This window comes from Pan paniscus, chromosome 5 (assembly GCF_029289425.2).
Source record: "Pan paniscus chromosome 5, NHGRI_mPanPan1-v2.0_pri, whole genome shotgun sequence".
In the NCBI taxonomy this organism is placed as follows: Eukaryota; Metazoa; Chordata; class Mammalia; order Primates; family Hominidae; genus Pan; species Pan paniscus.
Genome location: NC_073254.2, coordinates 84,371,297 through 84,387,297, shown reverse-complemented (window position 1 = coordinate 84,387,297; position 16,001 = coordinate 84,371,297). Strand labels below are relative to the sequence as shown.

Genomic DNA, 16,001 nt, shown 5'->3' with positions numbered 1-16,001 from the left:
AAATCATCAACAACTGTGGAAGAAATGACTCTGAAACCTACAGCAAGCAACTTGATTTTTCTTTTAAATTAAATTTTTGTCATATAACTTGAATAAAATTATAAGACTTACATTAATTTTGATCTTACATTGTGTGCTAGTCCCATCTGCATCACATGAACATGGATATTCATTAATAAGTTCTGTGCACCTGAAACACAGAATTAGAATTACATTTTCAAATAAGTAGATGTTAAAGCATAACTTCAAGGGAGTTTCACCATTTAAACTTTTCTTTCCTAGTTCAGGTGAAAAAAGCACTCCCATGAGCAATACAAAGCAGAGTTTATTCCTGGGTTTCTTATCCTTGAAGGTGACTGGACTGAAAAAACGGATCAATTTTCATTTTTGCCATTTTCCCCATGGCAATGAAAAGAATGAACAGTTTTAAAAGATAAAAAGTATGTCTAGGGCTTACGTGAGAAACTGAAGTTAGCTATGGCCAGCCTGCATTGCAATGAGCTGCCAACCTTCTTTCTTCCTTCCCTGCTTACAAAGTAGGTGGCAGGATTAGAAAAGAAAACTAACGTCGAAGCAAGCAGCATGATGCATCTGTGATACATTCTTCTTTGCCACCTGCATCTCGTAGAAATACCTTCACTCTAGATGTGTATTAACCATTATTTTATCCATGATCAGAGCAGTTATTATACAGATTCATAGAGTCATAAAATACTTTTCATACACATAGGGCTGAAAGAACCAGTTTACTTAGGAACATTTTAAATACTGTGTGGTATTATCTCTCCATAGAGCAAATAATAGAATGTCTCATCATCTTACCTGCTAGTTCTATTACCATGAGCAGTTACCTTTAAGTATATTAAAGTCTCATTAATCCACATTTATAGAAAATTACTTTATGCTAATGAACAGAAATAAAAGAAGGGCAGAGATAATGTATCAGTACATTGCATTAGCTAAAACTGGCAGCATCTGTCATCTTAAATGTACTTAGCTCTTGTTTTATGAAAGAGCATAATTAAAATTATCTTTATCAAATTTCCCTTGACATTAAGTCTTAAATATTGTGAGTTAAATATACTTTCATAAAGCTAATAATAAAAAAAAATAGCTACCTTCCATGTAGACAAGGATTTGAAAGGCAATCATTGGCGTTTGTTTCACAGTGTGTTCCAAAAAACCCATTCTTGCAGTCACAGGTATAATGATTGATGCCATCGATACAAACTCCATCATGGAGACAGGGCTCTGATAGGCATTCATCTAGATTTATTTCACAGTTGATGCCTGTGTTGGAACCGACAAGGCAAAACATGGAACCATTTAAATACAAAACTCTTAAAAGTTTGTTCATTATGGTAAACATCACCAAGAAATGAAGACCTCTCTCTATAATGACAACTTGGTATTTGGTAGCAAAAGAAAATATATTTCAAGGTTAAATATATTTAGGTCTATGAATGTTCAGATTACTAATTTAATGTGAATGACAAAAACAAAGCACAAGCTTAATCTACTGAGGAGATTGTTTTTAGTGTGATGTTTGTTGAGAATATTAGTGAAGTAATGAATTATATCAAGTTGTCACTGTGAATACTAATTCATAATTTTTTTTGTAATGGTCTTTGAGAGTCAAACATTTATTACCTACAAGAATTAAGAATGAGTTTGAAGTTTTCTAAATTTGGCTTTAGTGAGTCTATTAATGGGCTCCCTGAGATTTCTAAATGAAATCTAACTTTGGCTAAATACCTGGGATTTTCAAAGGCCAAGTAGCGAATATTTTTTAAGCACCTACCAGGAACCACCGCTATGCTCAACTAGAGGTACCAAGCCAAAAAATAAACTTCCTGTTAACCCAAAAACGTTTTTAGGGAGGTAATAATTTACAGATAGAAAACACCGAGATGATAACATAAGCAGAGCTTAATGGAAAGCAAGATTGTGTTTCGTCCGTTTGAAATATCTGGAAAGAGCACAGAACCATTGTAGAATTGTTAGAATAATTTCTTTGCCCATTACATCCATTACTAGCAAGCATCTACTAATAAAAACTAGCATTGATTGAGCACTTATAGGTGTGCTCTGCCCTTAAGGCTTCCTGCACATTATCTTAGCTAATGCTCATCAAACCGATAGGCAGATCTCATTAACCTTAACTCACTGGTGAGTATTCAGAGTGTAAGTGAAACTTCCAGGTCACACAGGCCATAACAGCAAACAAGAATTTAAATCATGTTTCCTCTGACTTGTGCTTCTGATCATTACTTTAAATTACCTACCTTGCAGCTACTCTAATATGTGCATAAGTTGCTATGCTGAGTAATACCGTGGATACCAATTGGAAAACATGGTTCTTGTAGCCAATACATAATACCTACTTGTGAATAAAGATAAGTAATAAGCTGATTACAGTGAAGAAGACAATAATGAAAATAGCTGACATGTGAGGCTCTTACTATGCGCCAGGTACACTCAATTTCAGAGGTTCATGACACAGTTTTATTTCCCACTCACTCTCCATGACTAGAGTGAGTTACAGATCCTCTTTACCTTATTTTCACTCTGAGACCAATGTTAATGAAGCATACTCTACCTGGGATATTGACATCTGTGTTTAAGAGGAAAAAAGACACTTCCCTTTAATGTTGGGCTTGGTCATATGACATAAAATACAGGTGGCTCTTAAGTCTTTCACCTACAAATCAAGTTATACGACTAAGTCCAACAGAAATGGAATGGGAAAGAATGTTTCTCCCCCAGGAAAGAGCAGATATTTGTAACAATAAAATTGAGTACAAGCATAATCAATCAAGCTTCTCACTTGTAAATGAGGGTTACTTATGGGTACATCATACGTTTATTGGGATGATAGAGTATAGGCATGCATCAAAAACAACCTAGCCAAGGTCTGATACATGTTTAACATTTTATTACTTTCAGGTTCTTGATAAAAATATCACAAACACATTATATTTGATTAGTGATTTGGGTGGTTCCTAAGACACCACCATTCTAACTAGGAAGATAAGTGAAAAGTCTCCGTATCACTATGTAGAATGCTGGTAGAGTCAGTGCTGAAATTTTCAGTTAAAAAAAGATAGATGGTCAATTTATAACAAAAGTGTGGGGGCAGGGACAGAAAGTGTTAGAAGAGCTTGGGACAGGATGCATCCAGCAATGTTGGGAGATGAGGAGATTTGACAAAAGTCACTCCACTCTGTTTTTGAAATGTTCTCTCCATAAAAGGCAAACATGTCTCAGTTTAGCTAGAGACAGCATCATCAAGATTATCTTAGGATCTTTTTTTCCTAATGTTTTATTCATTAATTAAAATTGTGGTTATAATTTGACTTTCTAAGTAGCCTCCAAAGAGGATAAGAATGGAATAACTAGCCAATGTGAGCATTTTGGTCTCTATAAACCATTCTCATTTTTAACATTATAGTCCTTCAGATTCATACATATCAAAGTCCCTTTTACCTTTCTAACTTCATCTTATTTTAATCTCACCCTTGACTAGTCTACTTTACTTACATTGACCTCCTTATATTTTCTCAAAAGTTTTAGGCATGCTGTTCCTAAAAGACCTTTGTACTTTTATTCCCTTTCTAAAAAATCTCTTCCAAATATTTCAGTTTACATCTTCTTCAGGTTTTTACTCAAATGTCACTATCTCAATGAGGACTACTCAACCACACAATACAAAATTGCATTCTCGTCTTAATCCACAATTGCCATTATCCTGTTTTATGTTTCCCTCCTATAACAAGTAATCTCCTTGTAGCATTCCATAAGATTTATTCATCTTTTTTTTCTTTTTCTCTGTATTTCTCCATGACAAGCTTAGCTTCATAAAGGCATAGATTTTGTCTGTCTCATTCAAACTGCATACATTCAAATATTTGTTAAAAAATAAATCCTTGTCATATACGTGTGTGTGGGTTTATGTGTGCATGTTTTTGTATTTTGTTTTACAGATATCTGTTATTTTCTCAGAAATCCCAGCCTCTTCCCAACCACAAACAAAGCAGTTCTTGAGAATCTGGGGAAACTGTTAGTCCTTGCAAAGGTGAGAGTCAGAATCCAATGAGGCGATGGTGATGCCTCTGAGGTGCATAACTAAAAGAGTTGTCTGTGCAGCCAAGGGGAAGTATTTAATGGGACCTCTGCTTTTTCCCACCTTCAAACAAAGACATGTTCATGTGTGAAAAAAGACATACAGTTGTGGAGGGTCTTGGACTTTGGTTCACAATGATCTCCCACAAATAATTACCAACCTATTCAAACTCTAAGTTATTCATCTGTAAACTATGAATCAAAATATCTCTACCATAGCATAGTAGAGAGATATTCATAAAGTGCACATATATATATATAAATACATATGCTCCCTGATTATTATAACAACAAGATTGTTTATCTTCATAGGATAACAATGCTTTGACATAGCACATCTAAAAGAAATAATAGCATTTATTAGACATGATCAAAGCCTTGGCTAAAGTCTCAGTCTCAGTTTTTTGCCTACATTGCCTTATATACCAGGTATTTCCTACTGGTCATTAATTTATCTAATGCATATTTATGTGTCAATCAGAGTTCTAGACTCCTTGCATAGTTCCCTTGACCTGGCATGCATCACTGCCACCTCAATCACAGCATAGCAGATGATTTTCACAAAATCTAATGATTTCATTATGGACTTCATTTGACAAAAGAAGAGCCATGATAAATTTTTTTCTTTCTTTTTGTTATGTCTAACATATTGTTCTTTCCACCTACCCTCCTGCCTGCTTTGGAGCTACAGCAATAGTTTATGTTTGAAATAATTTTCAGCTTGTGGTTCTAAAGTTTTTTATTTCATTCATAATGCAGGCAATTCCTTTTTTAAGCAGATTGGAAGGTTACCTGTGATATTTGAGTTTTTTTCCTATGATCCCACTTATTTAAAAATCCTCTTTACTAGTCCGCCTCAACATCTGCCTCCAGATTGAATATTTTCACATAGGAAATTACACAATCCTTTTAGAATCAAGCCATTAAAGTTCATAAACTGAGAGGTTTGATCAAAACATTTTCGTGCATCAACAATATTATAATAGAAATTATATATATTCCTATTATATAAATATATGATTTTATGTGTATATATATATATATCTGTCAATCAGCTGTCTTTTTTCAGACTGTTTTTTTTCTTACTTTCTCTTCATTCCATTTTACCCAACTTCTTCCCATTTGTCAGCGTTACATGTTTTGACAAGTTTTTCAAAATCACTTTCCTGATTCTTAGTTTTTTTCATTTCACATATGAGAACCTCAAAACATACTTTATGAACTCTCCATTGTCCCCAGAAATAAATGTAGTCTCCCTAGCCTAAAACCAAATTCTCTGTTCCAATCTTTCCTTTCTTGTCGCTGCTCTGATATTATCAAATACTCTCATCTCCTGGTTTATAAACCTGATTGAATAATACAATCAACTGTCGAGTTTTAAAAAATACAAAATCCCAAATCTGAATCTCTGAGAAATAGGACTGAAAAGCTATATTTTTAAAAATCTCTCTAGATGATGGTAAATAGCTAAGGACTGCTGCTTTTTATCAAACTGGCTTAAAATTAAACATTCTCAATATTTTCTCATATCCATGTTAGCTCCTGATAGTTCTGCCTGAAATGTCATTTCCACATCTCTGTTTGCAGCCTGTTTTTTTATTTGAGGTCTTACAAAATTCTAGTTAATTTTAAGTATTCCTTTTGATATCTCCCATTGCATATCAGCTAATATCATTTATCAGAGTCTCCTTAGAGTTTATTTATTTGAATTACTGTCTTATCTTCCAAACTTTATCACTAGTTATTTGAGCACAGGGATCATACCTATTTACTTTTACTTCATGAAAATGCCAAATACAAAACTTTTCATGTAGTAAATGATCAAAATAGTCGGCTTAACTACTTCTGAACACATCTAAATTGTGATAACATTTTGAAAATGACTAAAATTTACATAATAGCATGATATTTACAAAGGACATAATCAAGTTAATACAGGCATACAATAATTACATAATTTATGGACTTAAGAATCAGTGATTTTAAAAATTCAAATTCATATTTCTAACCATTTTGAATTACAAAATTTAAAAAGTCATAAGAGCTCCAAAAGCAAAATGAGAGTTTTGTAAACGTTTCTTATTATGAACAATATTTAAATTAAAAACAATTTTAACTATCATATAAAAGACTTCCAGATAGGCAGTCCAGCAAATGCTATTCTATGAGGAATTATCTAGGCAAACATGCAGCCATGGTGTTTAAAGGTGTGTCAATCAAAAATTATGAGATGTAAAAAAAATCCAGAAACAACAAAAAATGGATGGAATAAGAATAAAGTTGACAGAAAGGTTGAAATTATCAGAGAAGGAATTTAAAATAATGATTTAGAACATGACTGATATGTTAAAAAATATATCATAAAAGGTGGATAGATGACTGAATCTATGAGGAATATCAAAAGAAATGGAAACTATAAAAATATTCAAATTTCAATGCTAGGAAAATAATACAAGATGAAGAATTAATTTAATGAGCTTATCAGTGGACTGGACATAGGAAAGAACCAATGAACTTGAAGATAAGCAAGTATAAATTAATCAAAAGGAAACACCTGGAGGTAAAAAGAGTAAGAAAACAGAAAAGAGCTTCTAAGACATATAGAATAATATCAAAGGTTCTAACTGACTTGCACCTGGAATCCCTAAAGTAAAAGGGAGAGATAATATGATAGGAGAAATATGTAAACAGATAACGGACATGGATTTGACTAAATTAATGGAACTCTGTAGCAGTTTCAGGCAGTATACAAGCTATTTTGCTGTTTGGGGCATATATCTTAGAAGACTCTATGGTATTAAAGATATATGTAGTGGAAAATATGATGCATAGACTTTATAGTAGTGCCAGAGGAAGAATCATAGACTGAGGCTCTGGACCAAAACTAAAACATATGTAGCAGAGAATTATCCTGAAATTGAGAAATGGCTTCTGGCATGTCTGGGTAGTTGTAGAAATGAAACACCTGACCATGGGACATCAAGTATCCATGTGGACAGAACTGCCAATGCATTTGGCAAGACCAGTGGCAACCTACAGTAGGTAGTACATTGGGAATTGTGTATGAGTATGCCAGAGATCACAGATAGTTGCACTCCTAAGTTATGTACTTCTTTCGCAACAGAAGCTCATCCTAAGTTCATACTGTTTCTGTCTGGGCCCTCCCTGGTGGCCATCTGAAGGAAAAATAAAAAAAGTCTGAGCTTGGTTCATGGATGGGTTGACTTGGTATATGGGTATAAACTGGAAATGGACTGCTGCTTCCTTAAAGCCTTATTAAGAGGTTACCCAAGAAGGTAAAGCAAAAGGGACATGCTTCGGATGGGCAGATCTTCAGTCCCATGATGTGGTCATAATCTTTGGGTGGAAATAGCCTAACAGAAGAATATGCATGGAGTCATAGGTAGTGGCAAATGACATGGCTGGACTGGAAGGTAAAATATAAGACTATATGGGTCAGGGAAATATGAGAAAGAAGCATATATTGTACTGATAGGAGTGGGCATGAAGTGTGAAGTTCTCTGCAATGCATGTTAATGCAGAAGAGGCATTAAATAACCATACAGAAATAACTCAGCCAGTTAACATCTGTCCTTCTCTGGCATCAGCCATCACAATGGTGGTACAATAGGCATGAATAGAGTAGCTAGAGTGGCAAATATGGAGGCCTGTGCATGGACCCAATGTATGGGCTCCTCTGTCCCAAGAATTAGTTAGGTACTGCTTCCCTCAGATATCCAATCTTCCAGGAACAGAGACCATAGCCACTACACACTTAATGGTCAGCCTTTCTTGCTTCTCCTGCCAATAGATGTTTGGCCAGAATAACTACTCAAGGGCTTATGTAGTGTTGATCCATCAATATGAGAGCTCTCATAACATCTCATTGGAACAAGGAAGCCACTTTACGACAAAGCATAGTAGCAATCAGATAACGATAGATCTGTTGGTTTCATGATGTAGCACATCATCCAAAAACTACTAGGTGTAACTAAGGTGCCAGTTCGGAGATGAGAGCTTTTGGGGATGGAACACTATATTATAGAATGCAGTATGCACTCTATATCAATAATCATTATATGATGCTTTGTTCCCAATAGGTATAATATATGGAATTGGGAACCAGAGGGTAAAAGTGAGTGAACCGATGTGCCATCCTTCTTTGTGAACAATTGGGAAATTTGTGCTTTGCATTCCTGAAAATATAGGTTCCAGGAATCTAGAGGCACTGATTACCAGGGGAGGGATCCTTGCGCTAGAGAATACCACTAGAATCCCTTTTTGAAATGTATGGTTGTTGTAGGCTCTTTGTGCTAAGAAACTATCAGTCAAGGAAAGAAGTTCCTTATTGTGATGTGGACTGAAATGTTTGTGTTCCCCCCAAATTCACATGTTGAAATCCTAACCCCTAAAGTGATTAGGTCATAAGGGCAGAGCCCTCATCAATGGAATTAGTGCCCTTATAAAATAGGCCCAAGGGAACCTTCCACCATGTGAGGACATGGCTAGAAGGCACAATCTATGTACCAGAAAATGACTTTCTCTGGACATCAAATCTGCTGCCACCTTGATCTTGGACTTCTCAGCCTCTAGACCTATAAGAAATAAATTTCTGTTATTTATAAGCTACCCAGTCTACGGGATTTTGTGATAGAAGCTCAAATAGACTAAGATACAGGGGTAAGTGATGCTGATAATGGGGAAGGGGGAAGTAGGACACTGTTATAAAGTAGGGACAAGGATAAAAATAAGTGACATTAAGGTGATCTACTGAGCAGAGTCTTCATTGTCATTCATGAACAAACAAAAAAGTCATAGCCTTACTAGGAGATTAACTCTCAGGCATGAGTTTCTAGATTAATTCACCAGGTAATCCAGTAGGCCAGCATATTTTCTAGCCAAGGATGAGGGTAATATAATTTGCACAGGAGAGGAGGAAGAGAAGTATCAGATGCAGTACCAAGATTAACTTTGGTGAAAGAAATTGGAGTTCTTCCCACTAATCCCTGAAAGTGATCTTGTCTATTTACCCAGGAAGAGACAAATTATAATTTTGGGTATCTGTTTCCAGATTAGGTGTGCTTATTTTAGAAAGCAGGTAGATCTGAGCAGCACAAAGGGTTGACTATAATAGATAAAGTAATGAGCATTCCAGGTCCCCATTCAGAACAGCAACACTCAATTCCACAAATAGAGGAGTTTCCTAACAAGTTCTAAGTGCAATTCTTCCCCAGGAATTGAATTTTGCTTGGCCAAAGGGGTCTGCCTTGCCCAAGTTTGGGCCTCCCCTCTGCTGTGCAATGAGTGAAGGCGACTCAGTATGGGTCAACTATGAAGGGGCCATCCCCACTTCATAGTTCCTGGAGGGATCAACTGAGGCTTCTGTTATAACTACATCTTAGCTCAACATCTTCCTTTCCCAGTCCTACTTCTCTTTCCCCTCACAGGCATTGCTGTTGAAAGTAGTCACTGATAACTCACCTATATGTAAATTTCAGTCTCTTTCTTGGGAAGCCTAACCTATGACAAAGTTTCCTGGAATTAATCTTTTCCATAGGAATGCTTTTAAATTTTTTTGTCAAAAAACTTAGGAAAAAATGTTGAAAGTGTATGAAGTAGTTACTAGGAAAATGTATATCATTAATAAAAATATTGGCGGTATATATCAAATACTGGATTAAACCAGCATAGATTTAGCATTTGATTAACAATCATTTGCTAATATTTTCATTGTTTGGAAAGAATTTATTAGAATATTATATCTGTTTTCAGAAGCTCTCCAAGGAACTTTTACTGATGCTTTATTTTCCTGTCTATAAATATCCCAGGTTTGGACAGAGGCTTTTAAAATTCATTACAGTAGTCCTTAGAGGTTTGGAAAAGGACAAGTATCAATAAATATTTGATGATGAAAATGATGATGATAATGATGTTCATTTAAATCTTATTTCTCCTTATATTTTCCTACCTCTTTTATGAAAAGAATGGGGGCAATTCTTCAATATCAGGCCACAATTAAATGAAGTCTTCTCTCATTTAGACTTTGTTACCACAGGAATGTGGCCAGATGTTAGAGGACTTCACAGTTTATTGTAAAAGTTATAAAAACAATTACTATGTCATTGTAAAAAATTTTAAAGAAGACTTTCAAAATATCCTTCACAAAATTGCTAAGACAAGCAAAAACAATATTCTGATTCATATTAGTTACGCATTGTTTTTAGATCATTCTAAATGAGTGAGTCAAGAAAGGTATGTGAAATGAGGTGTGTGTTTAATTAGGCAACTATGTTGAGAGCTTTGGAAAGTGAGAAGTTGTTCAAGGTGAAGAGATGCAGAATATCTCTAAGTACAAACAGGCATATGAGGATTGATTAAAAATGAAAGATATTAGACAATAGAAGTAACAGTTTATAGATGAGTCAGACTTCTGTTCTAATTAATACATAATTACTTATTATTTGAGGGCCCTGTGTAGTAACTCTGATTAACATGTTAAAATATTGTCAAAACTTATAAACTTCACACATTCATATGCATGTACATGGCTATAATTTATCAACTAACATTAATACTAATACAATCAGGAAATTTTATTTCAAACAAATGATTCTAACCCTTGCTAATATAATGCAGAAAATAGCTCATTATTTAAAGTACTGTTTAGTTCCTAGGTTCTCTTATGATTAAAATAAACACTGCATGAGTCTATCTGTATGAGGTATCTAGTCACCAAACTTATAGACATAGATAGTAGAATGGTGGTTTCTAGAGGCTGGGGGTGGGAGAAAATGGGTAGTTGTTCAATGGCATAAAATTTCACTTATGCAAGATGAATAATTTCTAGAGATAAGCTATTAACTATAGTACCTATAGTTACCAATATAGTATTGTTCACTTTAGAGTATTAGGATAGGTTGCATGTTAAATATTCTTACCACAAAAAAAAAAATAAATAAATAACACATACACACAAAAAAGAATATGAGAAAATTTTTGGAGGTGATGAATATGTTTCTTACCTTGATTTTGGTGACAGTATCATGGATATATGCATATGTCAAAATTAGTCAAGATGCATATATTAAATGTATGTAGTGTTTTTGGATATCCATTGTATCTCACCAAGCTACAAATGAAGTCCTATTAATCACATATACAATAATGATTTCTACCTCATAGGGCTAATGTGAGTATTAAATGTGTCTACACAAAGTTAATGCAATCTAAGTATTTCAAAGGACATTCTTTAGTTCAAAGGACATTCTTTAGAAATGATTGCTCTAAGCTTGTCTAAATGAGTGCCTCAAATATTCTTATGTGCATCATTGAGCTCCCACCATTAGACCCTGCCACATTCCCCATTCCAATTCATAAGAATGAGAATTGAGATCATTAGGACTAATTTTATGGCTTATTACATATAAACATTAATGCACACAACTCTGTTTCTGATTATGCATACCTTATTTCTTGTATTTCAATACCACAATACTATTTCACTTATATGTACATCACAATCTTTACATGGTAAAGTATTTCAGTAGGACTACACTGAATAGGATTGAAAACCAGCTTGCCATCAAAACAATTCTTTAAATGAATAATGATTTCGTGAAAACATTCGGTTTTAGGTAACCTGTGTGTAGCTAGGAAAACACTTAATTATGCTTAAAATGTGAATTATAGGACAATTTTGCTTCAGATAAACAAGGCTGATAATCAGTGGGATGTACCGGCATGACTAGTGTAAAAATATTGAAATGTTAAGTAACTAGCCATTGGGTGTTGCTGTTGCTCACCCTTCTTAGCAGCCCCAACATTTCTTCTGTGACTATGCAGACTTCATGAGCCATCAAGTGAGGCATAGAAACATGAGGTTATACATAGGTCAAAACAATCATTACATAATTTTATTATTACCTCTGAAGATAAATATAACAACAAAAATGTGTCTCATATCAGTGAGCTCATGTGTAAATTTTTTGAATCAAAGTAGCTTGTAATTTTTTGTATTTTGTAACAATTAGAAATGAATGAGTCAGCCTTTAATTGCTGTTATTAGTTAAAATTATATTTCTACATAAGGAAAATACACGATAAGCACTGAAATCTTTCTTTTATAATTAAAAAAATGTAAGATTGAATGGCCTAAAATTATGTTATTAGAAGATGACAAATGGAATCACTTTTACAGAATCCTGGGGCTTTGAACAAAATTTGTGACATATTACAATGTATGTTTCTCTTATTTCTGACAACTCTACCAAGTAACTGGAGATCAATGAAAAATTCTAATTTTAATTCTTCATTTGAATGGGCCCCAAACCAGGGCCTTGATGAAATTTAAGGATTTTGTTTATCCCTTCCAGGTTAGGCACAAACACATTCTGACATAAAGATTGATTTAGGTCCAATGAGTCAATCGAATGCATTCAAGAGAAACCCTTTGGGAAAACAAAGCAGACCTAGCAGTCACTAAGACCAAGCTGTGAGCCAGAACACTCAGAGTGGAAAATAAATGTTCTTTATCGGAACCAAAAAGCGATCTGAAACTTACAAAATTTGGGAGGTATTCTTTAATTTAAAAAACGCTCATAATTACAAATATAAAATAAGGCACAATATGCTAGCACAACCCCTTCTGTGTAAAGAGGTTAAAGTTTAAACATATTAGCTTCATAGTAAATTCATTTCTAGTTGCTACTATTTTTAATACAGAGCTGCATGAAAAAATGGAAAAATTTGAAATTAATATAATGTCTACTGTTCTCCATATGGCTAATTCCATAGTTTACTTAAGTAGGAAGCATACTTTAAAGACCAAGTCAATTTTGTCATGGAAGTAAAAATCCATAATTAAAAATATCCAGTAACCTAGTTAATTTGAGATTTAATTTTCCAAAATTAAGAAAACATCTTATTGGAGGTGCTTGCTTTAATCCTTAAATCAATAGCATAACATTTTATTTATTCAAAGTTATAGGCAATGGCTTATAAGCTGCACCTAATTCATAGTTTGATAAAAGAGTATTGTTTCTAGAGTGGCATTTTAAAAATACTAAGTCTCCATAATGTTTAATTTTAAAGACCAGGTGAAATAAAATGTTAAGTGATAATCACAGGACTTTCTATATTGTATGTTTTGATTAACAAACACAATTCTTAGTTGTTAATTTGATTTATGCATAAACCAACCTGTTAAGTTGATGTTAACCACAGGAAATAGATAAGGCTAACTGATGGTTGTACTATTGAGAGACAGTCCAATATCAAATAATAGCAAAAATAAGTTTTGAAGTAACGTCTTCTGATTTAAAATGAGTGGCCCAATGTGTGTTATGCAGAAATAAAAGGAGTTTAAAGATGTAAAGTTATAGTTTTGTACTAGTAAATGTTTAACTGGCTCTTGGAAGAAAAAAAAATCAGGAAGCAAGGGCTTATTTATAACATAGTTTAATTCCCCTGATGCAGTACTCCCATCTTTTTTATTTCAAGGTCCCGAAATTATGTCTACAAACCAACAAAGTTTATAAAAATTAATATTCAGCTCTCATGAGCACTATTAGCTTTCTCCATCACACCACTGGAAAGGTACTTTCCTAAGTATTAATTTGGGGTTGAGCAGAGTGTTAGAGAACTAGAAACATGTGCAAAATAAGGATGAGAAGAGGCAATAGAGATTGTTGTTGAGGGAGCTGTTGAAATGATAGAAGAAAGTATGTGGTGTGTGTCTGCATATGTGTGTGTAGCAGACAATTCCTCACAATATTATAGACTAACACAGTCACTAATTAGCATAATGTGGCTGAGAATTAAAAAAAAACTTGTGGCAAGATTTTAATACCAAGATGACAATACAATTATTTTATTATCAACACTCACTGAATCTTATGTACTAGGTAAGCACTGGTGATAAAAGCATGACACCAGACTTATGTACCAGTTGTGTCCTTATTTTACATAGCAAACATAGCCACAGGATAATATACAACCTCTTGAAGATCAGGCTGTTGTAAACTGGGTTAATAGATCTGGGTTTCAACACATAGAGTCAATTATGAGAATATTCACTACTAAACATTTGAATCAACTGTGTATATATTATAACAAATTTAAACTTTATTCTATAAAAATAGAATGAAACAACATTGAAAACTATGTGCCAAGGCTAGAGACAATGAGTGCAGTAACATGGTAGTATTATCAGTTCAGTTGTGAATCAGTAAGGCCTAAATTAAGATGATGATATTAGCAATAAAAATAAATGATGTATAAAAGACATCTCTACTTCTTTTGGGCTAATGGTCAAATGCCTCCCCTTCCTCCATTTTTATTGTAAAAACATATTAAAATGTTTTAAGTTGAGTAAATAAAAGCAAATGAAAATAATAGCTCAAATCTCATAATCGTAATTTTTATATATTACTTATGTTTTAATTTTTTCCACATGCCTCCATACATACATACATTGGCACTTTTTCAATGTAAAAAATAATTACTTAAACAATTATAACATGTCATGATTTTTTTTCATTTGGTGACATGGTCTTCAGTCATATCATTTTAATGATTGCAAAATATATACATTCTTCTATGAGGAATACATATCATGAATATATTATGATTTATTTTACATATATATGCACACTATAAATATATGGCAATGTATTCTTCCATGAATAATATATACAGTAATCTAATTTCAAAATAATGGTTATTTCAACATTTCACCAATAAAAATAACTAATGAAGATCTTTATGCATACACACACATATATTTTTGGGGGTTATCTCTGCAGACGATTTATACAGGGAAATATTTTTCTAGGCAAAATTTTCATGTCAAATGAGTATTTTATCTCACTACTGTTTACCTCAATAGCAGGCAGTAACATGCATATTAAAACAGTGAAGCATAATTTTACCAAAATTTTTTTCATAAAAAAGATAAAAATTTTCTATTGAAAATAGCAATATCCAGTAGTGATGAACATGCAGTCAAATGAGCACATGGTTACAATCTCGATTGGTCTGCAATTTGTGAAAACTTGCCAAAATGTAGAAAACGGCATAATTTAGAGAGCAATTTTAGTGAAATGCTGTAAATAATCTCTTCAAATGTGATAAAAGACAAATATAATAAAAATTTCACACATTTCTGTGAAATTCCACTTTTGAAATGTGCCTAGGAAGATGATTATTTCAGTGGTTTGAAAAAAGTGAGACATTGGAAAATATATAGATGTATAAACTAGAGACACATTAATTATAGTATATCCTCATGATGAAAAGTTTGACAGTTATTATAAAAATGCTGTGGAAATTTAAAGAATGGCATGGGGGATTTCCAGAATATACTGTTACTAAATAAGAATTCATGTGATCAAATCCTATGAACTGCATAAAACTAATAATAAATCCATCTTTAATAGGTTATAGCAATAAAAAATTGTTATTGTTCACTTTTTGTGGTAGGCATTTTGTAATCTTTACTTTTTATGTTTTATCTGCAATTTCCATTTTTTATCTTGTACATATATTGTTTTTAATGGGAAAATTATGTTTTAATGGGTTAGACTCTAGATGCTTAAAAAGCACTTGATATTTCACATCTCTTCATAATAAAAATCCTCAATAAGCTAGGCATAGAATAAACACACTTCAGCAAAATAAAGGCCATATATGACAAAGCCATAGTTAACAACATACGAAAGGGGGGAAAATTGAAATCCTTTCCCCTAAGAACTGAAACAAGATGAGAATGTCCACTTTCACCACTTCTATTCAAAATAGTACTGACAGTTCTGGTCAGAGCAATTTGGTAAGAGAAAGAAATAAAAAGCATCAAAATGAAAAAAGAGTAAGTCAAATTGTCC

At 33.4% G+C, this 16,001-nt stretch overlaps 1 protein-coding gene across 1 annotated transcript in view; it reads right to left on the bottom strand.

The window, feature by feature from the left end:
• Positions 1 to 16,001, bottom strand: part of LOC117978454 (protein eyes shut homolog) — a 208,829-nt gene that overhangs the window by 13,361 nt on the left and 179,467 nt on the right. The window contains exons 7-8 of the mRNA XM_055113767.2: positions 1,119 to 1,290; positions 112 to 190 (exon numbers count right to left, since the gene is read on the bottom strand). Coding sequence (XP_054969742.1) covers positions 112 to 190; positions 1,119 to 1,290 — 251 coding nt within the window. The remainder of the gene's footprint in view (positions 1 to 111; positions 191 to 1,118; positions 1,291 to 16,001) is intronic.